The sequence below is a fragment of the Necator americanus genome, chromosome X, assembly GCF_031761385.1.
Source record: "Necator americanus strain Aroian chromosome X, whole genome shotgun sequence".
NCBI lineage: Eukaryota > Metazoa > Nematoda > Chromadorea > Rhabditida > Ancylostomatidae > Necator > Necator americanus.
The window spans coordinates 11159110-11182688 of record NC_087376.1 but is presented as its reverse complement, the minus strand read 5'-3'; the positions used below and the strand labels follow the sequence as shown (position 1 = coordinate 11182688).

The 23579-nt window shown below is 40.7% G+C and overlaps 3 protein-coding genes across 4 annotated transcripts; 1 reads left to right on the top strand and 2 right to left on the bottom strand.

Moving 5' to 3' along the window:
- Window positions 1-9947: 9947 nt before the first annotated feature.
- RB195_022328 (uncharacterized protein) lies at window positions 9948-10364 on the bottom strand (the record flags this gene model as incomplete). Its single annotated transcript, XM_064209410.1, has 1 exon — window positions 9948-10364. One exon carries the CDS (start codon window positions 10362-10364, stop codon window positions 9948-9950), a length of 417 nt encoding a protein of 138 aa, XP_064065291.1.
- RB195_022327 (uncharacterized protein) lies at window positions 10075-10638 on the top strand (the record flags this gene model as incomplete). Its single annotated transcript, XM_064209409.1, has 1 exon — window positions 10075-10638. One exon carries the CDS (start codon window positions 10075-10077, stop codon window positions 10636-10638), a length of 564 nt encoding a protein of 187 aa, XP_064065290.1.
- Window positions 10639-18936: 8298 nt separating this feature from the next.
- On the bottom strand, window positions 18937-21993 carry RB195_022326 (uncharacterized protein; the record flags this gene model as incomplete). Of its 2 annotated transcripts, XM_013436176.2 has the most annotated exons (9): window positions 18937-19036; window positions 19095-19185; window positions 19800-19899; window positions 20063-20154; window positions 20695-20816; window positions 20867-20934; window positions 20995-21110; window positions 21197-21370; window positions 21810-21993. In XM_013436176.2, 9 exons carry the CDS (start codon window positions 21991-21993, stop codon window positions 18937-18939), a joined length of 1047 nt encoding a protein of 348 aa, XP_013291630.2. The 2 variants fall into 2 exon arrangements, with proteins under 2 accessions (XP_013291630.2, XP_064065289.1); XM_064209408.1 differs by lacking the exons at window positions 20695-20816; window positions 20867-20934; window positions 20995-21110; window positions 21197-21370.
- Window positions 21994-23579: the final 1586 nt, after the last annotated feature.

The following is a 23579-nucleotide window of genomic DNA, read 5'->3' as shown; positions in this document are numbered from 1 at the left end:
AGATTGCCTCCTATGGCCTTTTAGTACTCAATATGAAGTCACCTCTGGTTAGTTTCAATTCTCTCATATAAAGTAGTGACACACAACTTTTAGGTAGTTAATTGCACTTAAAATGAGTGGTTTTCTATTTTATCACCACCACAACTTTATCACGTTATTTATTATGCATCACATATATTCAAGACTTTAATTGTTTGTGCTAATTCAAAAGTAACCGAGAGCCTTGTTTATAGAAATCTTGATATTTCAGAAAGGGTGTTACTGCCACTAGTACGTTTCCTTTGTCTACGAACTTCTTCTCCTTTCAGAAGGCTTTCCTTTTCGCTCAGGTAATGTGGACTCCGTTACCGCCTTGCACGTACGACGACATATGATTTGAGCCACCGAAGTGACTCCGACGTCATCGAGCATAAATTAGAACAGCAAGAAAATGCTAAGTCGTCCATATTCAAGATTGACTCAAAAAGCGTAGTAGTTTCATTACCAGAATTATGAAGAATAATTTTTTTTTTAAAATCATTCTGTGGTTTGTGTACTCTCTTTTTATCCAAACTTTCTATGCTACAACAGTCTTCCTTAACTGCAACCGCGAGTCTTCTTCAATCGTTTATTCAAATATTAAACAAATTTGTTTATTCTATATTATTTATTTCTATATCAAACAGAACTCAAGTACTGAATATGCATCATTGACATTTTTTTCTTCCTTGAGAGAACTCTTCCATTTTTTAGTCGCAGATACTGGGATCTGAAAAAAAAAAACTTAGAATACGTTTCAGTTTTAAATATCTTCTGATATACGGTAAAAACATGCCATTCACTGCTGATCCTCCTTCAAGTTTCAGCACAACGTCTGAAAAGAAGCAGTGCAGTTTTCACCTTTGTTTTTCTGGTGAACCCTAAATTACAAAACCAAATTACACTAAATTTTGTACGCATTAATATGTTTTTATTTAAAAACGACAACACATCGTCCTTTTTCTTGCTCCTTTCATTTTTTCCTAATTTTCCAACCTGCTTTAATTTTTTCTCAATTTTCCGACCCCCTCTTACGACCCCCCCCCCTGACCCGACACCCCCTTTACGACCCCCCGTTGAGAAATTCTCAACACACGCTTGACCCTGCTCGGTGGTGATGGATGGGCGTGGCTTAGTGATCACAAGTAGCTTAGGATACACCTGTTCTTGCCGGGGGGGGGGCAAAAGACCCCCCAAAAAACCCCCCCCCCCCCCCCCCCCCCCCCCCCCCCCCCCCCCCCCCCCCAATTAACCCCCCCCCCCCCCCCCCCCACAACCCCCCCCCCACCCCCCCCAAACACCCCCCCCCCCCCCCCCCCCCCCCCCCCCCCCCCCCCCCCCCGCGGGGCCCCCCCCCCCCACAAAGGGGGAGGAGAGGAAATAAAAAGGAAGGAGAGGGAAAAAAAAAACCCCCCCCCCCAATAATAAAAAAAAAAAAAAAAAAATATTATAAAAAAAAAAAAAAAAAAAAACCCTTCTTCCAACTTAAATTTAATAAAATAATTTTCCGGGGGGGAAACAAAAACCCCCCCCCCCCCCCCCCCCCCCCCCCCCCCCCCCCCCCCCCCCTTACACCCCCCCCCCCCCCCCCCAAAAACCCCCCCCAAACCCCCCCCAAAAACCACACAAACCCCCCCCCCTAACCCCCCCAAAAAAATTATCTCAAAAAGATCTCAAGGGAAAGAATAACATGCATAAATTTTCACACATCTCATAATTTAACACATTTCATGCTCTAACTCTTCTATATTCAACGAATTCGTGTTCAATATTCAACTGCAGCAGCTGTAATAATACAACTTTATGCGCTTATTACTTTGTATATATTCTTTAAACTCCTTTCTACATCTTACCTTTTCAAAATTTTACTTAGATGTAATGTTTTTGTCTAAGTAAAATTTTGAAAAGAGCGCATGTCAAATATTTCAATACTTACTTGTACGTTTTATACAGTTTTATACAATAGAACTTTGTATGGTTCTTCAAACTTCTTTCAACGGCGTTTTATCGCTTCATTTCTATCTATTCTCTGCATAAAATCAATATGACAGGGTAGGTGTATTAGTGGCGAACAGAGGCCTTTGTATTTTCGAGATATACCTTCAGGTACAGTGTATGTCTGCGAGGCATTATTCGCGCCTCGTTAATCGTTGGATGCCAGTTTTACCCAGCTAGATAAACAAAAAGAAATCCTTAGAAAGAGAAAAAAAAGTAAAAAAGATGACATAACACTGATCAGTGGGACATTTTTTGAAACATCTCTTGCATTCCCAGAGATGAATGAGTGTTTTCCACCTAACAAGTCGAAACAGGATAATTTCATTTTCACTCGCATTTCTAAATGGCATATCACTTATATAAACCTATTTCATTCTTTCCTTCTTTTATATTAACTTACAAGCACACTTTATGTAGACCTCCGAACAACATCTAACACCAAGTACTTTCCTTTCCGTTCGAATCTAAAAGCGCATCATAAGAGCTGTGGGCGCGGCGAAGAAAAAATCGTCGTAAGAGCGGCAGACGCGGAGAAATGGGAGGGGAGGGTGGCGTGGGCGGGGCGTCTTGAAGACGTAGCACAACAGGAGCAATCAGGCTACTGTTGCGATTATGACGGTATCAGGAGACGCGCGGTGCAATTAACGACGCTCATTAGCTGGCTGGTGTTTCTAATTCCTGTGGGGGCGCTTCGCAGGCTACTGCAGGCTTTCTCGAGGGCATCCAACCTCGGTAGTAGGTGGTGCAGCAGAGTGGCGGTGTCGCACCTGTCGAGATTGTTAAGGGCAGATAGCATATATATATATATATATATATATATATATATATACGTGTGTGTGTGTGTGTGTGTGTGTGTGTGTGTGTGTGCGTGTGTGTGTGTGTGTGTGTGTGTGTGTGTGTGTGTGTGTGTGTGTGTGTGTGTGTGTGTGTGTGTGTGTGTGTGTGTGTGTGTGTGTGTGTGTGTGTGTGTGTGTGTGTGTGTGTGTGTGTGTGTGTGTGTGTGTGTGTGTGACGTAAATACTCCACATTTATGCAAACTTCTGCACGAGGGAGGTGCCCAACCATTGCCACCTGATAGGCGAGCACTCTACCTTTTATCTATTGCCCAAAGTTATATAGCCATCTATGTTGGCTTTGGCAAGTTAGTTTTCGCTCATATGTTAGTGAGGGTAAATAAACTTTTATGTGGGTGTACACTTCTAAATTTGCAAACTATCATGCTGTATAATAACGAGTTTATTCTGTCACATGTGTGCGTCTCTGTATGTGTGTGTCTCAGTCAAGAAATTCTAAAAAGAGAGGGAGACAAATACGATGGTGTCGGTTTGGTGCGCTGGAACCTCAACGCGGTAAAATTAGGTGAGACGGGTACTACGGCGTCGAATTCGTGCCCCGGAGCCAGATAGCTGTAAAATGGGGTAGGATGGGTCCCACGAGGTCGGAATGGTGTGCCAGTGCTAGAAAGCTATGGAGTGGGAAAGACAGGTTCCACTGCGTCGGATTGGTCTGTGAGAGCCCCAAGGCGGTAGAATGGGTTTCTGTGGTCCCTTTGTATATCTCTTTCCCAACATGTCTCCTGATGCTGCTAACATCCTTTCTTCAAAAAGAGGAAACACGTGCGAACGGCTGATCAAATACATAGTAGCTAACAGTTTACGCGATCTGACGTAGAACGTTATTTTTATCACTACGATAGTGATATTCAACGCCTTTACATGTTAGCACATCATTCTTTGCTAATAGTTGAGAACGGAGGAAACTCATACTTTGAATAATTTTTCCAAATTGTGGAGATTTGAGGGAGACATAGATGCAAAATCAAGTTTGATTGTTCTGCAAATATAGAACTGACGCGCTTAGGGAAAGACCATAAAATCTTACATCTATGCTTAAAATTTCGAGTTAAAAAATTGAAGAGAGTGATAGAAAAAAAAACAAATTTTAATTTTACAAAAAAATGTCGCTACTGTTATTTCTTATTGATTGGTGAAGGCAAGCGAAACGAACACAAAAAGAAAGCTGAAGTCCGGTCATCACAGATGTTTTAGCACGAAATGACGTGAAAGACATCATCCTACTGATAAAGACAAATTCCACGTCAGACCATGTAAACTGTTGGCTGCGATTTAAGCAGCCGATTTCATTCGTGTTCCCACTTTCTGAGGAAGGCATTTACCAATCTGAAGTAAACGTGCAGAGACGTGTGGAGGAGTCATAGAGATGCAACGCAATGAGCGCAGTGGTTATGAAACGGCTGCAATGTCCCATTTACCTTCTGCGACATACACACGAAGTTATATGTGCACCATTTCGACGGACCATTTCGATTTCCTGGGACCCATCCTACCCCTTTTACAGCTTTCTGTCACCGACGCACCAATCCGACGCCGAGGGGACCCCTTTTTCGAATTTCGTGACGCACAGACAAGTGCACAAACACACGCACGGACTAAACCCGTTATTATATATCATGATGTTATAATGGCTACTTATCTCCGACCCGCCCTCAAGCCTGGATGCACTTTTTATTGCCTCCGAGGGTGCGCCCAGGTGTAAGTGCATAATAAAAAGATTATGATTAACTGCGGGCTCGCGAGAAGTTTCATAGTTGGAAATGGGGTACTTCGACCAAAACGATGATATCTCCTCGAGCTTACCGAGGGTTTTGAGCATACACGTATGAAAATAATTAGTAACATGTATGTACAACAGGTAGTGTCTTGAAAACAGATTATTTGTTTGCACATTTCCCGTGTTAAACACGAGATCAGACCCCTGTCACGTACGGCACTACAAAATACAGAGTTTGCACTATATTATTTCGGTTTTTTGATCTTTTTGATCTATTTTTGCGTGGTCTAAGTCCGCTCTGCCAGTTCATTCGGCTAGTATTTCCTTGATGTTCTATGGAAATATGGCATCGAGTTTTTTTAACCGCGCTAGCGTTATCTCGCAAGGGAAAAAAGTACGAAATCTCAGATTTTCGACTACGCGTCAAAATCTGTATGACTTCGAACAAAGTCCAGTAACTCAGCTCGTTGTCTATAAACAAGAATTCGGTTTGAAGTATTTTGTAGAGGAAAGTGTTTGCTATCACATTTCATTTTTACTTTGTTGCAGGTTGTTCTTTCAAAAGCTAGTTGAGGAGAAGTTAGAAAAATACTAAATTTGTCAACCTTTTCTCAACTAGCTTTCAAAAAAAAAAAAAGAAACCAGAGGGCTCCTGAAAAAGATATTTTAACCCCTTCATATCGCAAGTCTTCCTTTAAAAAAAGCCCAATTGTTTTCCTCCGTCTCTTCTATAGTCCATTATTCATATTTATTTCGAGTTACTAAAATCCGACCAGTCCAGCAGTAATCTCCAGTCAGGGCCTAGTTCTAATTGCTAAAATGACCTTTAAATAACACCTTTATGCGGCGAACAGTGCTCTAAGTACAACTTCAGAATAACTGTCTGCGAAATGTTCTCCTCAGTACTTTTTTCGGTTTCGCAAAAATCAAGGTCACGGCAGGGACCGAACTATTGATCGTCTTTAATCACTGTCAATTGGTGAAACGGTGTGTGGGAAGTAGAAATTACTGAGAAAATGCTTTTAGAATGTGATTTGTGTCGGTGTTTTTTCCATTTTACAAATATGGATAGAACGGGATCCACTCTTCGTGGGGATTGAAGTCTCAATCGTTCGTTTCAATGGTCGAGAAGTAAAACTGTTCTTAAATAGTAGGAAATGGTGTAAAAATGGTTTTAAAATGTGTTCTCCGTTGTTTCCAGGTTTTTTTTCCATTTTGCAAAAGTAATGGTACCTGCGGGATCGAACTCCCTACCGTTTGTAATCACTGTCATAAGAAGAATTGTGTCGTAGAATACACGTTAAGAGCTTCATCTTTCCAATTTATATGTGCACATATGTACTGACTTACTTCTAATCCTCACAGCGAGCTATCAGTGGCGTCTATATTATATTATATATTTTTATTTTACTTGCGCCACTTTAGATTAATATCCATTATGGCACTATTTGATAGGGCGGGTGTGGTGTAGCGGTTAGAGGTTCCGCTTCCTGCACGATCGATCGGAGGTTCGAATCCGCCCTAGTGCTCACCAAGCATTTCATCCTTCCGGGGTCGATGAATTGGTGCCAGATTTGTCTGGGAGGATAAAAAACACTGACTTGACACAGCGGCTAGCCATTGTATAGGCCAAATACGCGTTCGTAACCTCAAACGATTCTGAATTGAAGTGAACGTGGGGGCGCATCCCAAGTGGATTGATTAACGCCAGAAACTTTATCCTTTTATCCTTTTATCCTTTTATCCTTTTATGGTACTATTTATTAATACTTGCTATATTGTATTGATTTATTTATTAGGCGCCCAATTTCTTTCTTTAATTATATTTATTATAACTTGTTTTGTTTTGCTGAAAGTTTTTTTCTAGCTACACGCCTGACTCTTGATCACAGTTGATGCTAATGCTGCAACCGTTACTTTCCAGTGTTTGGCCAAGCCGCTAACCATAGGAGTTACATAAGTCTGAAAACCATTGGGATCCGATCGGAATATAGTGATCAGATGCTTCAAAGACAGCCGTGTTGAGCCCAATGTTATAGCTAAGCACGCTTCTGACTTCGACATCGCAGTCAGGATAGCCCGATACGTCCACAACGTTGTCGTTCGGAAGTGATTATTTGAAATTTTCCTTTAAAAAGTCAATGGGTCTGAATGGTATCTCTGCGATATCACTGGAATTCACTTTTGTAAGAGCTCTCGTGTTGAGGATTGCCTCAGTTCGAGTGATCACGGCGCAAATGTCTGGAAAACTCGGGCGTTTGCGTCCGACTGATTTATTGCAAAGGTGTGATAGGGAGGAGACGGACCCTCCTCAGGTGAAGGGGGCCTAGCTCATGGGGTGCAGTTCAAGTGAAGGGGGTCCCTTCGCCAACCGTATAAAAGTGAAGGGGGTCTTTTCGCCTACCGTCCAAAAGTGAAGGGGGTCGGAACACCGGCTCCGACTAACGCATCCATGATTTATTGAACGCTTTCTTGGTTAAACCGACTAGTCGTTCCTATGCATATTTTTTGTTTCATCAAGGTACACTGTTAACATGAATGTTAGGTCGTTTGCTTCAGCTATTGCTGATTGTAGCTGTGCCTCATCCTCTATTTGCTCAATTTCAAACATCAATTGCTTCCTTTCGGACTTGTTTTTACAATATTCATGTTCATCTCTAACCTCGTCGTATAATTCTTAGTGTTTTACTCTCGCCACTTGATTTGAGTATTCACCATGTTTAGTGTACTCCGTGTAACGGGATACTAAAGTTTTCAGCGTAGTTGCGTTGGAAGCCATTGGCGTTCTGTGACAATGCAGTGCCATTTCCTTCTTTATGCACGTGCAAATCTTCTGCACAACTTCGCTTGACCTACTGGAACTTTGACAGAGATCTGATCAGCTGTTTGTTAACAGTGATCTGCGTTCCAGTTACGGAAACTTAAGGAAGAAACTTAAAGAGTTAAGGAACGACTTTCTGCTCAGTTACTGGGATGAATCTGATGCGATCCACGGTCTTTTGTTTGGTAGTATAAATTGCTCAATGAGCTAGTGTCTTTCTCTAAGGGCCAAAGATATCACTCTTTGACGCAGGAGATGTAGTTTTATTCGCGGCCTATGCACCAAAATGTGTGGGGCGGAGACTCTTGGTATCTCGGCCCGTATCGTTCCAATGAATAGTAGGTGGTTCAGTGAATTTTTATTGTCACTGACGACCGCACAGTATCAACGAAGGCGAAGTATATGTTTACGCATATCAAGCAACACCTACTATAAGGGGGCCACGGCCATAACTACTTGAGTTGTATGTGGTCACGATAAGTGGTCATCATCGGTATGATGAAATATTGAATTGTTTTTGTTCATGTTTTGCTTTTGGGAGTTGGTTCAAAATTGTATTCGTTTCTATGCAATTCTGCAATTATTCTTTTGTTTCTTCGCCTATACTCCCTTCTTTACAAGCAAAAAAAAACAACATTAACATGAAAATAAACACATGAACAAAAACGATGCGACAACTTAAGAACAATGCGGATACAATATGGATCTATGCAACAAAAGCAAATACTGCAGACAGCAAAAATGCGAAAAAAAAAGAAGCCTAAAAGACGAAAAAATCAGAAAGAAAAGCAGGAAAAATGAAAACAAACTAGGACATTGCGCCCAGTATTGATCCGGTTGACGCCGCTTGGCAAAAGTTGCTAAATTGCCAAGCACAGCGCGCCATCCGTATGCGAGCGGTTAGTAACCGCGTTGCTCCAGCGCGACTACTTGTGCAACTACACTGTGCTTCCTGTCGTTTTGACCTGACTATAAATACAGTTCCATCAACGAGACGAAGACGCTGTGACTTCTGGGCATCAAAGTTTATCCCCATGTTATTCCATTCCATTTTCATCCCATTCTTGAGAATGTCAGTGAAGATTTTAAGTGTGGTCCGTACTCCAACATGAGTAGACACACGTTGGCGGAACTTCTTTCTACATTCTTCAGACCTGCCATGTCGATTTTCGTTTGAAGAGGAATTCCTCGATTTCTCTTGTGGAACCGTATCTTGAAGCTGAGAACTTGACGGTGGTCAGAGTCGGACGCGACGTCCTAAACAGCTCTAGATTTTCGGTTATCTCACTGAGGAATGTTTCTCGCCAGGACGTAGTCGAGCTGAAGAGTCCTCATCTTCCGCTTGCGCTCCTCTTCAGGGGTTAAAAGGATTGCGTTGTAGGATGGGAATTTCGCCGTGTTATTCGCGCAGAGTAAACCCGCATTGGATACGATGCATTCTTGTATGACTACCTTGTTGTTTTTAGGAAAGGAATTGGGAAAAAAATAAAGTAGAAGTCGGAAAATTAGGAAAAGATTAAAGCAGGGGTCGGAAAATTAGACAAAAATGAAAAGAGCAAAGAGAAAAGGGACGCGGAGTTGTCTATTTTAAATGAACACATGTTAAGGCGTACAAAATTTAGTGTAATTTAAGTATACAAGATTCAGAAAGAAATACAGAAGTGAAAACTGCTTTTTTTTCAGACGTAGTGCTGTAAGTTGAAGGAAGATCAGCAGTGAATAGCATGTTTTCAAAGCATATCAGAAGATATTCACTACTGAAACGTGTTCTAATGTTTTTTTTCAGGTCCCGATATCTGCGACAAGAAAAATGGAAGAGTTGTCTCAAGAAAGGGAAAACCTTAATGATGCATATTCAGTACTTGAGTTCAAAATAAATTTGTTCAATATTTGAATAAACCATTGTAGAAGACTTGCGGTTGCGGTTGAGGAAGACTATTGTAGCATAAACAGTTAAGTTGAAGAGGGTACACAAACCACGAAATGATTTTTAAAAATTTATGTCTTCCTGTTATGCCAACGAGGTTTAGGTGGAACTTCTTTATTGGCCTGACGTTTCGACAAACTCGTCTTTTTCAAAGGCCTGAAAATCGTTCGAGGTATTTGATACCATGCATATCCCACCAAACTCCTCCTCTCTCCTCGCCAACCCCCGATATTGTCCCAAGTACACCACGCAAGACCTTAAAAGGAAAACAACTGACCAGTTTTACCGACTAGCGGGGTTGGTAAACCACCGCGTTCTCAAAGATTGTCACCAAGGCGAATGAGATCTACGCACTGTGCAGTATCCTTAAGTACTGGTGTCTGGATAACGTTAAGGAGCTGCATGTGGGGCAATCTTATAAGCTCACAGAGTGTTACGAACGGCAAGAAGTCATTGGTAATTGATTGCTTCATGCTTATCATTTTTGTGACGCCCTAACGGTGTCGTCGAACTTCCTCGCCTTTTACCAGCCAAATGTTCCTTGATACGCACGTTCAGCATCCTTCCAGTTTCTCCAATATAAATGGCGTTGCACGTTAGGCATTCTATTTGCTAAATAACTCCGACTCTCGTGCAATCACTGGCCTTACCGAATGGACAAACCACGCAACATTCTGACCCGCATTGCCTATCGTAGAATCTATTGCGAACTAACTGTCGTTTGATGCTGTCGTTCGGGATGTTCACCAACACAACATCATCTTGCAGCTGTGCTCGCAAAAGAGTCCGGTGTATAGCAGCATCACTAAAACTAGCCACAAGCATAGCTAGTTCAAACGGGTACTCGAAATTGAAATCTAACACCCAATCTCGACCTACGAACAACATAGTAAGGATCCCATGTGAAGGTAGAATTCCTTTGTGCATCCCCTTCGTCTCTGACTCCTTAACTGCTGCTATACACCGGACTCTTTTGCGAGCACAGCTGCAAGATGATGTTGTGTTGGTGAACATCCCGAACGACAGCATCAAGCGACAGTTAGCTCGAAATAGATTCTACGATAGGCAATGCGTGTCAGAATGTTGCGTGGTTTGTCCATTCGGTAAGGCCGGTGATTGCACGAGAATCGGAGTTATTTACCAAATAGAATGCCTTACGTGCAACGCCATTTATATTGGAGAAACTGGAAGGATGCTGAACGTGCGTGTCAAGGAACATTTGGCTGGTAAAAGGCGAGGGAGTTCGACGACACCGTTAGGGCGTCACAAAAATGATAAGCATGAAGCAATCAATTACCAATGACTTCTTGCCGTTCGTAACACTCTGTGAGCTTATAAGATTGCCCCACATGCAGCTCCTTAACGTTATCCAGACACCAGTACTTAAGGATACTGCACAGTGCGTAGATCTCATTCGCCTTGGTGACAATCTTTGAGAACGCGGTGGTTTACCAACCCCGCTAGTCGGTAAAACTGGTCAGTTGTTTTCCTTTTAAGGTCTTGCGTGGTGTACTTGGGACAATATCGGGGGTTGGCGAGGAGAGAGGAGGAGTTTGGTGGGATATGCATTGTATCGAAGACCTCGAACCATTTTCAGGCCTTTGAAAAAGACGAGTTTGTCGAAACGTCAGGCCAATAAAGAAGTTTCACCTAAACTTCGTTGGCATAACAAAAAAAAACATAAATACACTATCAAATGCCGAGGTTTCAAGAAGAGAGGACTTGGAGATTTTTAAAAAATTTATTCTTCATAATTCTGGTAATGAAACTACTGCACTCTTTGAGCCAGTCTTGAAGATGGACGACTTAACATTTTTGCTGCTCTAACTTATGCTTGATGATGTTGGAGTCACTTCGGTTGCTCAAACCGTGCGAAATCATATGTCGTCGTACGTGCAAGGCGGTAACGGAGTCCACATTACCTGAGCGAAAAGGAAAGCCTTCTGAAAGGAGAAGAAGTTCGTAGACAAAGGAAACGTACTAGTGGCAGTAACACCCTTTCTGAAATATCAAGATTTCTATAAACAAGGCTCTCGGTTACTTTTGAATTAGCACAAACAATTAAAGTCTTGAATATATGTGATGCATAATAAATAACGTGATAAAGTTGTGGTGGTGATAAAATAGAAAACCACTCATTTTAAGTGCAATTAACTACCTAAAAGTTGTGTGTCACTACTTTATATGAGAGAATTGAAACTAACCAGAGGTGACTTCATATTGAGTACTAAAAGGCCATAGGAGGCAATCTTCATTTCCTTCATAGCTTACACATTGCTTCGGCACTCTTCCGTTACAGCCAATTCAATATATTGAAGATTTGCAGTTGTACGGAAACGTTGCGTCGGAAATTCGCTTAGGAACGGATGACAAACGAGAGCACTAAGTAAAGTAGAAGCATAGCCGCAATGAAAAGCAAATACGCTGACTCTAGTTGGTAAGTGTAGTGCAGATAAAGTGCTTTATGCGTGATTTTTTCCCATCTATCGCATATTTATTCGCGATTACAAAGACTTCGATAAGGGACTTCGAGACACACACACACACACACACACACACACACACACACACACACACACACACACACACACACACACACACACACACACACACACACACACACACACACACACACACACACACACACACACACACACACACACACACACACACACACACACACACACACACACACACACACACACACACACACACACACACACACACACACACACACACACACACACACACACACACACACACACACACACACACACACACACACACACACACACACACACACACACACACACACACACACACACACACACACACATACACACACACACACACACGCAATATTCTAGTTTAAATTTGAATGTTTTCCTGTTAGCGAGAATTAAACCAGAAAAATCGACACTAACACCCTTAGCATTCTTTGGTCCTCAGATATTTCCCGGTAAACATATAGATTTTCTCACGAGGGAACTACAAAGAAGAGCTGAAGAGTTAGTCAGCTCTGATATGTGAGAGACCCTGCATAAAGGATACTGAAAGAATTCACATCGCTAAGTCGTATTCAGTTGAGAATTCAACTAATCTAAGCTAATCTATGCTGCAGACGCGATAACGGCCTCACAGAGAATTTTTCTCTCTTTCCTCTCTAAATCCCAATCCTCATTTCCAAAACTGCGGACGATCTGGAAACATTTACGCAGGATCGACGAGTTCACCTAAGAGAACGGAGATACCGGATCAAGAACTCGGTCGCAGCAGAAGTGTCAGGTGCATCGAGGATCACCATACGTAGTCGCAAGGACGAACGGTACTCGAAATGGTTTAGTGCTATAATCCAGCTATCCACTCCCAGACTGCAAATTCCTTCCCTTATCAGTGTGCACCTTCTTATGTAATATACTTATAATCATGTTATATATGATTATGATGATATATAATAACGAGTTTACTCCGTGTGTGTATGTGTGTGTATGTGTGTATGTGTGTATATGTGTGTATGTGTGTGTATGTGTGTCTATGTGTGTCTATGTATATATATATATATATATATATAAAACGAAATTCTCGAAGGCAGCAAGACAAGCCCAACAGCGTCGGATTGGTGCGTAGGCACCAGAAATTCGTAAAGTAGATGGAGCACTTTCCACGGTGTCGGAAGTAGAGTAGTGGCGTATAATAACTCTAAGTGAATTTAAGAGTGAGTGAGACGTTGTGGAATGTTTCGTGCTGTTAACACTTTTTTTTCAAGTATATGTCCACTTACACAGAAATGTTTGAAAAACAGTTCTACCAGGACGAATGCTCTGCGAAGACAGCAGCTTGGTGTGGTATGTACAATGGGTTCTGGGCACTAAAGTCTTAGAGTTTTTTTTTAGAGTGGCCTTTCTAGAGTCATATCACGTTAGTTTTATTGTTTGTTTTGCTCCTAAATTGCCTCTGAAATTATAGCTTGTAGAGATTAAATTTCCGTCCCTTTCTTGTGTAGTTGTGCACGATTAGTAGTAGTCTGTAGTAATCAAAATCATAGTAAAATCCCAAAATTTACTTTAGAAGAAGGTTGAGCAGAGCTGTACTCAAAGACGATACACCTCGACGAAGATACGAGCATTCGCGTCAGGCGATAATATGAGACCACCGAGGTATTAGGTCAAGCTAGTCAATACTCTCCGTAACATATGACTAAATATAGCCTGTCCCATCACGTATTTCATGTATGTTTCCATCATTACTTGACAACGGTTCAGTGAAAGAGTGGTTGCCTGTAAGGCGGATGACACTGGCTCAGTTCCAGAAAATGTTATGGGTTTTGGAGTCTTTGCTGTGAACTTCGCATGAAATTTCCTTTGAGCAGTAAAGTGTGGAGCACGAGTAGAAAGATAGGAAGAATATTGAAGAAATGAAACAACAGAGTCGGACCTTCCTGCCTAAACATATACACACTATTAGTTCCGCGGTACTAATACTACACATACGAGATGGAAATGCACCTGAATTAGCGAATACAATTTATTTATGGTTTTTGTCACTTTTTAGGAACGTGCCTCTAAATAGTTTCCTCGTCATTCACTCATTTCCATAGAAGTCACCTCTGAGTCGCAAAGTGCTGTCCATCCAATTTCATTTCATCTGATGTAGAAAATGGGTATCGGCACATAATAGGTAAAAAGGGCGGAATGGATGTTCAAGTGCGATGACATTATTTTTAGCTAGGTACTCATCTGCCAGTTATTACAGATGCTGGGGTCTAATTGATGAGCGATTAATGCTAATTGTCTCACGTCACCTCAGGCTTCCTCACGCAATGTTGGCACTGGGATTAAATAAAATGTAAATTATCTAAAGTTCGTGATTTGAAAATTTTTTGAGAACGCTTCGATTACGCACTCGACGGAACGACAAAGATGCGGATCGTTAGTCATTAACATGCTGGAAATCTACTATTTAAGAGTACACAATTTAGTCATTTTTTAATCTTCAACGCTGTACTCGTCCGAATTTGGTCTTTATCATAATATCTGAATAATAGATCTGAGAGCACAAGACCTATCGAATTAGTTTAATTAGATCTTCTAAAATTTACTGTTAGAATAGTTTTTGAAATCGCCACCTCTTACTAAATATTAGCAGAGCCGAGCCCCAGATGATTGCGTTTAAGGATAACCTGCATTTGACTTAAAGGCATCACCCCACGAATCTGAGGTGGTACGGATTTCAGGTGGAGTATTCGTATACGAGATAGTAGATTATGGAGAGAAGGGTGAACCCGCCCATTTCTTCCTAATTGCCGTAAAAAACTGCCCGGAAGATGAGGCGCGTTCCAATCAAACTCCTTGTAGAAAATAGCGTGCCAGAACGCTCGAAGCCGTATCTTCCGGGCCGTTTTCTACGGCAATTAGGAAGAAATGAACGGAATCATCCTTCTCCCAATAATCTATGATCCCGTATACGAATACTCCACCTGAAATCCGCACCACCCCAGATTCGTGGTATGCTGCCTTTAAATCGATTGTTTGAAAATTGAAATGACAGATTGATTATTCATCATGTCATTCATTCATTGTGAGCGTTTTGTTACCGCCCACGGCAATAGTTCATAGCTTTAGAAATCCCGGAAATTTAGCTATAGTTACACATTTCAACTCCATGAAGAATTGAAATTAGTAGCTAAAAAACTTTCTCCTCATAAAATCTGCAAGAAAACTATCTGCTGGGATGCCCTTGCTTCTTTTTCTTCTACTTCCTTTTTAGGACTATAGGACTTCCTTTTTTCGCAGCTAAAACCACTACTTCGTTGTTCTACATTATTTGGTACGATTTTTATCTGTTTGTAAATCGTCAGCAAGCGAAGTCTAGTTTCGGCAGCACACCACTTTATACGTTGGCTTGCGACCTATGATCTGTTCCGTTTTTTTCCATAATATGTTCCGCCTGCATTCAGTTTTGAACCTATTAAGATAAAAACCTCTTATCTGGTTTTCGAAGAGCTTATTTTTAGTGATTTGTCATTCATTGTGCAGGATAGTTACACGTTCGTAAACCTCAAACGATTCCGAACTGAAGTGAACGCGGTGGCGGATCCCAAGTGGATTAATTAATGCCAGACACTTTAACCTCTATCGTATTATTGAAAAATTCTTCAAGTGTCAAGTGAATATGTCTTTCAGAGATTATGAGGCCTACTGAATGATGTTAATCTCGAAAAATCTTGTATCATTCAGATTTTCATCGCAGGATGCGTCAACCTTAATGGAAGGCTAATATCATCTCTGCACCCCAGTGCCACCCAAACACTTTATGTAGGCCCACAGACAGACTTATTGTTGTGGTGCTGCATTGACTAGTGCACTTGAAAAGACTAACGTGCAGAAGAGAATGTTTTACATGAAGGACAACATTGTTGAGTAACTCTTTTTTCAGAAAGAGATACTTCTTTTTCCTAGAAACTGGACTACACACTCAAACTTTGCAACTCAGATCATGAAAATGGGACCCTGCCTACTTGTGTAGCATCCTTGGGGTAATTCTGATGCAACATTATTTGCATTTATATTCATATTCGTAATTTTGGACCAACTGTAAAATCAAAACCGGCACGGACAAATGTGAATAGACTACATATGTACATACATAAGCAGACAGAGTCTCCCTTTCATGAGCTGAATCTTCAATTTCAACAGTTTGTACACCAATTTCCAAGGTAAAAAGGCTACGAAAAAGTAATATTGCTTTGCAAACTTAGCCTTCTCTCCTGTACACACTCTATTCTTTTCCAATGCACTTATCAAGGTGGTACCACGCCAATATCTCGGTTTGTGGGTCTAAGGCATCCGGCGGACCAGGGCACCTAGTTGGAAATATCCTTTCATAGAGGTTGCCAGGTTCTATGGTAGAAACTCAAGTCATACAGAATTCCTCAATGTTTAGTCGTTTTGCCTTAAAAAATACGTTACAAAAAATGTGCTTGAAATTTGAAGAAATTTTTGAAAAATCGCAAAAGATAAGCTCTTTATGGACATGGAGAGTGAAGTGATACGGACTCAAGACTGTGTAATATGCCCATTCAGCAAGGAAGGCGACTGCATGATCTCTGAAGTAGTCTATCTAATTTCGTGCAAAACCAATACATGTACGAAACAGGGCGATCTCTTTGCGTTTGTATTAAAAAAACATCTAAATGGGATGAAACAATCGAATGCAGCGACCCCTCTTGGTGCTCACCGCAGACAATGTCATGAAAATGCTCTTTTCTGCATTGCTGCCACGATCCTATCGTGTAGACTCAAAATTCCTGCTCGCAGAACTCTAGAGACTTTTTGGATAAATGCAAAAAGTCCAAAAACCAATAGAAAAGAAGAGTGCTTAGCTATGAGCAACGAATTGACTCTGTATCAGGACTTTGCGGGTTTTGATCTACGGGGTCATATGCGGGTAGCATCCAAATTAGTATTAGCGGAGCGATCCCACCAAGTGGATGTCCGCTGACATCACGGCAACGCGGCTACTGAGATAGACACAATGATTTGGGCTTTTTTGGTTTCTGTCTACGGGTGTAATATCTTAGGGGATGATGACTTGTTTTGAATGAGGCATTTGAGATGTTATGCTGGAAATGTTCTGACTTTCCAGGCTCTGACGAAGGCGACAACTCGAAACTTTAGTCGTAACAAACACTGTTAACAATCGACTTGCTTAACTATTGCTTGACATTGTCAATCGAGTGCCCACTTGGAAAGTTTCCATTTCTACAGGTTCAAAATTTGCTGTGATTGGAACAAATCGGAAACAGTTCATAGGTGGGAAACAGTTCTGTTAAGTGATGTTCCGGCAGAAGGCACACATCATTTGTTGTCGACTCACAAACTTCCAAAAATTGTACCAGATAAAACACCTGAGTTATAATTTTAGTTGCATAAAACAGAAGTTCCACTCAGCTAGAAAAACAAGAAATAAATGCAATTTAGCAAATTTTCTTGCAAATTTTACAGGGAAACGTTTTTTTGCTACTAATTTCGATCGGAGTTCAAGCATGTCAATTTAATCAATTTTTCAGCATCTCTAAAACTATGCAACTAGAGCTGTGAAGGGTATCAAAAGTTTGACAAAGATACAAAGGTCCTCTACATTACGGGTATGTAAGTATCACTTTAGTTCCCAAGTAACCAATTCACGTAAAGACAACATTTACTTGGAGCTCAGTTATCTGGGGACCAGAGTTGCCAGTACACAGCTAGCGGTACTGCTTTCAAAAACCGTTTTAACGGCAAATTCCAAAGTTTCAGTTTCAGTTCTAGTTAAACTTTTCGATGGGACTTGCGTTCGCAAATCTATTGATGTCTACACATAGTGATAAAGATCAAATCGAGGCAAATTATAAAAAAGACGTGGATCCATTTTTTGCCATCATCTTTCGTCTTCTGTCAAGGAACTACCGATCTTACTGTAGCACCAAGAAACGAGAACAAAAACAGCTAAATTTGAAAAGGAATTTTGGAAAATTTCATCCTCTGTTTAGAACCTTCGGAACTTTCTCTCGCTTTCAGTAATTTCTCATTTACTTCGATCAGCTATCTTTGGATTCGTGATTGCCTCAACCCTCCGCATAGCTTTCCTCATTAGCTTCTGCTTTCATTAGCTCAAACTCATGCTAGAAGTACTTGTAATCTTTCTCTAGTTTTTTCTTATTCCTTAGAGACGATACAGTACTCTTGAGGAGCGGAAAAAGCTGTGCACAATGAGGGGCTGAAATGCTAACATGGACAAACACTGAACTGCTGTTTGTACTACTAGGTTCGTAGTTTTTGTTTTTGGCTGCATAGTGCATAGACTTTATGTCTAACGAGTTTTTTTCCAATGTTATCCTGCAGATTTTTTATTTCGGTGGCTAAGTTCCTTCTTTTCAAATAAGCTGATATAAATGTACATATTTATAGCATAGTGTGATTTTGGACAAAAATGTCTTTGAATAAGATGGGTCTTCTTCAAGCATATCAGTATACTGTGGATGGCTCATCACCAAGTAACTTCTAAATATCGTTGGATTTTTGTCGGCCATCTCGCTGCTTTTCTGGACACCAGCAAGTATGCATTTATTAGTGACGTTGTAGATTTGCAGCGCATTTGTCTTACATGCTAGCAGCAGTCACACACATCACATTCGTCGGTATCCTCTCCTCTGTTCATTCAAGCATCAGAAATACTGAATTCAACATATTTATCGCCTTACTATAGAAAATGTACAACTCACCTTCTTTGTTCTCCTTTGAGACATTTTTATGTGATCGTATACTCTACAAAAGAACGAATTCGGTTGCTCAAAAATTTTATTGCACCGGTACATGAAATCCAGCTAGATATGATCAGTCGAGAAGCAGCAGTCCTAAGGAAAAGACGGCACATACATAATGAGAGTGATGGAAGTGACAACAATTATACAGCGATTGTATTCGAACACAAAATCGGAGTACGCGTAAACCATTAAAGGAGAACAGCAGAGACCAATGTCCTAACATCAATCACAAAATTGTATTATCGGAACACAAAGCAGAACTCAACGATACAATTTCTTTTGTTATGAACAATTTTGCTACTCCTTGCGGCTAAGATTGAGAATTTCGTTGTCCTCAGATTGGCATCTCTCTCCGCCATCAACTGCTTGCGGGTAGTTGAAATGCTGCGGCAGAATTCTGAAAAATGTCTTCATTTAGGATTTGCCTAGATCTAAAACAAGCATTTGAGCTTTACCTAAAAGCCGATAGCGTTTCTCTCGAATTTTCGTTCACGGACTCTTTGCTCTGTTGAATAAAATGGACGACTTCATGGGTGCTTGAACCACCTGAAATAATTTTATCCAAATGTAATGTAATCGAAAGGCAACGTCGTTATTTAGCAGATCCATTATTGGGGAAACTAGGAAGAGTCGTCTCAATTACTCCCACAGTCCAGATGCCATTTCGCGTGGCAGATAATTGAGTGACATCCCGGTTGTCGCGAAGAGCATTGTTGCACTAAATTGGATCCGCCGTACCCGGGTTATGAGTGGATTACCCTCGGAGAGCATGTCTTAGAGAGTATTCGAGAAAACATTATTATTTTGGTGAATTGCACTGTTTTGGCGGTAAACGATGATCTTATAATATGCGCCTCTTTAAATAATCTAGGGAACTCAGGCTAGATGAGTATTCACGTGATAAAAGAACACCAGCAAAACACCACACCATTGTTTCTTACGAACTTTATTTTGTAATGACACAAGCTCTGTGGTGGTTGATACTACATACGGTGTTATTTATGAAACCAGAACAGCCTCGGTTTTGTGTACTCTAGCGACCTTACACTCTGAGGATCATCTTTGTTTGAAACTCGACAATGTCGTAGAAAGACTATTCACTTCAATACTGAAATATACATCCTTGTTTGTTGCAAAATTTGTATTGATTACTAGCTCACCATCAGTATCTTCTACCTGGCCAGGATGATGGGTTTCTCTGTGTCGTCTTCTATCCACCTTTCTTTGGAATGTTCTTCCACACACATCACACGCAAAAGGCTTGAAACAAATTTTTAGTAACTTAAAAACCCGTCTTTCTGTTTTCAAATGAACTTGACTTATGCGCTAATGATATGCACGTAGAGGACACCCATTACGTTGACAAACCCACAACGAACAATGGATATTCTCTGAAATACAGTTCGTTTCCTATAATTCAAACCTTAAATCCCGTGTGTTTCCTCGTATGAGTGATGAGATTAGACGATTGGCTGAATGCTTTGCCACAAACTGTGCACTTATGTGGTTTCTCCCCTGAAAAAAAAAGACGGAATTTTGAATAAACAACTGCTGTTGCCACTTTCTTGACGAATAACTGTTTTTTGGAGCAAAAGAACAGCCAAAAACAACAAGTGGAATCAAATGCCCATCGTTAGTTGTTGAGTGTTCAAAGATTTCTCTCAGGGATGAAATCCATTAGGTCAGTATTGCATGAGGTCAGTGTAATTTGTTTTGAGAATGTCAAATAACAGCGCTAATTGCCTATCTGGACAAAGATGGATAACTTGGCTCTAACAGCAGATTCAGTGTTTTGATGCCTAGCAATAAATCGCGAATTGACATAGTATATTGTGACTTCGTTCACCGAATAAAGGATAAACCAGTAAGAATACGTCCGAAATGTAAGCAATCACTAAGGTAGGGAAAATTCGAAGTAACTAGTGAAGACTTGCATTAGCTATATCGAAATCTCAGGTTTCTTGGAAGTGATCTGCCTAAATTTCAGAACTTCCAATGAATTTGTATTCATAAATAGAGAATGTGAAGAAAATAGGAGGAAAAGTGCTCTCATACCTGTATGAATGTAGGTGTGCTTTTTCATATCGCTCTTTTGATGGAAGCGTTTCCCACAATACTCACATGGATACGGACGTGTGTCAGAATGAATGAGCAGGTGTGTCGAGAGAGTAGATGACCTTAAAGAACCCATCATAAGAATGAATGAGTGTTTACAAACATGATTTACCTTTTGAATGTTTTACCGCACTGCTTGCATTCGAAATGTTTATCAACGACGTGGATGGTTTGGTGTTGCTAAATGATTTAAACATTATAAGAGTAGTCGCAAATCACTGAAGATGAATATTTGCCTACTTCTAAAACAGCACTCGAGGAGAAGAGCTTTGTGCACGTAAAACATGGGAAGACATTTTCTATTGATGGGGAAGGTCCATCAGAGGGTAATGTTACATTCTTAGGCACACCTTCGTCTGAATTCAGAAAAGTTTCTAATTCGTAAATATAGAGTAAGAATATTCTTTATTTAGCGGAGTGCAGGAGGGAAGAATAATCTAACCTCGCTTCAACGGTACTCTCTGAGAACAAGATAAGAGACTGATAGCGGCTTGTCTGAATTGCCCTTGCCAGAAGGGCTGCATTGCAGCAAATCCACCAGTTAAGGAACCAATACCAGAATTTATATTATGAAATAACGGTGGGCATTGTTCTGTAAATTTCATCGGTAGCAGGGCTGAAATGAATTAATACAGTCCCGAAAACTATGTTAGCTGTTTGGATGTCTACATCAATCTGTTTTGCTTCAAATCCGTGACCACACAATTCGAGTGACTAATCAAATCACGTAGACACTGCGCCCCTAGCATACGATATTTCTGCTTGGCGACGTGATTTCATGTGCCACGCCTACAAATCACGACTACGGTAGGGTACGCGGCTACGAAGAAACGATGTGAATAAGAGCAAACAAGAAAATTAGGTGCGACTTTCATCGTATACTTTCAAAAAAATGAAATAACGATGAGGATCTTTCCAGCACACAGGCATAGGCCGCCTTTTACTCGGTGGAGGATGTTTTTAAGTCGAAGGAAGTATTGATTCCTATTAATGTGGATTTTTACGAGTCTTACTCTTTGTACATATGTAGAACAAAACCGAGAAAATAAACCCACCTTGTTGCATTAGAGTTAGCTTTTGCTGAAAAGCCAAACTCGCTCCTAGCCTGCGCCAATCTAACATTTCTCTATCATTCGTTGCTTTCGCTGTGAATTCCGTCATAGAAAGTGTTTTTCCTTTGTCGGCCAGCAAATTTGCGACAGAGTAAACCCCACATAGCTGCTCCTGCACCACATCCATCACTAGAAGTTATTTGCAATGAGGATCATACTTATGGTAAATAAGTTAAGTTGCAGATAGTATGGAGGGAATCTATAGCAGCTGAACAAGATTAAATCACGACAACCACAAGCTGCATGTCCGCAATTTTTTCTGAGAAATTTCCTTTTAACTGCCTGCTATTTTAATTCGTATTTTATATTTGTTTGTAGGAAGCGGTGTACTGGAACAAACATATCAAAGCTATTAAAACATGTTATTAAAACGAAAACACTGTCCAGAACAAAGTTATCATGTTTATGCTATTATAAACTAGAATAGCTGATATATGTTTTCGTAAAGAAACTTTATAGGACGTGAGTACCATTGACCGAACAAGCAGAAGGAAAAAATGTGGAGGACGAACTTATCCTAGTGAAGTTGAAGGTAGAAGAGCTAGCTATTGAAAAGAATTTGATGGAAGAGTTTTATTGTGCAAAATGAAGGGAAGCGTATGTGCTCAGGTCTCCTCCACAGCCGCTATTCTACTGAAAGAAAAAGTGTTGTGAAATGAGAGATGAATGAGATGCTGGCAATAATATGCAATGGGACTATCGGCGCAAGGATGATTGTGATTGGTTAGCGAAAAGCGGGGCGGCCCTCCTCCTTTCGTCGGCCTCCTCCCTCATCACAGCCTATCTCTCTCACCTTTGCCCAAATCCAAATTAAAACTCACACCACATATTGCTCGATGTGTTCATACCTCGTACATTATTTACGACTCTGACTGGACGATTCGTCCGTGAAACCACACCGACAAGCAGCCAGCAGTGAATTCTCGGATTCAGACCGAATTTTCATCCGTCAGTTTGTACCGGTCGATGAAAACCTGCGCAAGATTTCATTTCTGGTTCTTCAATGTGGCGAGTCGTGTTTAATGTTACAAAGTGATCCCGTCATTGGATCTGATAAGAACTCAGTTGGATATCTGTTCTTTCCTTTTTGAGATGAAAACACAAGCGCAATTTGGCGTTGGTGATGGAATACTGCACAGATTCTTTTGCCATTTTTTCTATTGTAGATACGAAGATGAACACATCACAAGATTGTGGGCCCAAAAAAAGCTTGATGAAAACCAACTCAATCAGACGGTTGATTGAAAAAAATTCCATGATCTAAGGGGAAATGAGAATTCCATTAAGATGGCAGGTTCGCTACTGCAGTGGAGCAGCATATTCATGATGAAATAGATATCCCCACTTTGGAATTTGCACCTCTATGAAAAGTGTGAAGAGCTGATATGATAGACATGATGTCTAGGACAATACTCAAGATTTCTTCAAGTAAAAACTTTAAATATTCTGAGGTAACGTTTTTTTTGGTGATGCGTGCAGACTAGAACATCCATTAATATTGAGATCAAATGTTTAGTCAGCTAGTAATCACGCATGCAAATCTAGGCTGCTTCTCCAGTTTGAGAATACAAATTTTATCTGCAGAATCAGATAAGACAAGAAAAGAAGAAGTCCTGAAGTTATAGATGAAGTAGCAATGCGGTGTTTTCTTCCCTTATTAACAACCAAAGTTTTGGTGAACAGCTACCGTAGCTAATTCCTCGTAGACGAGTT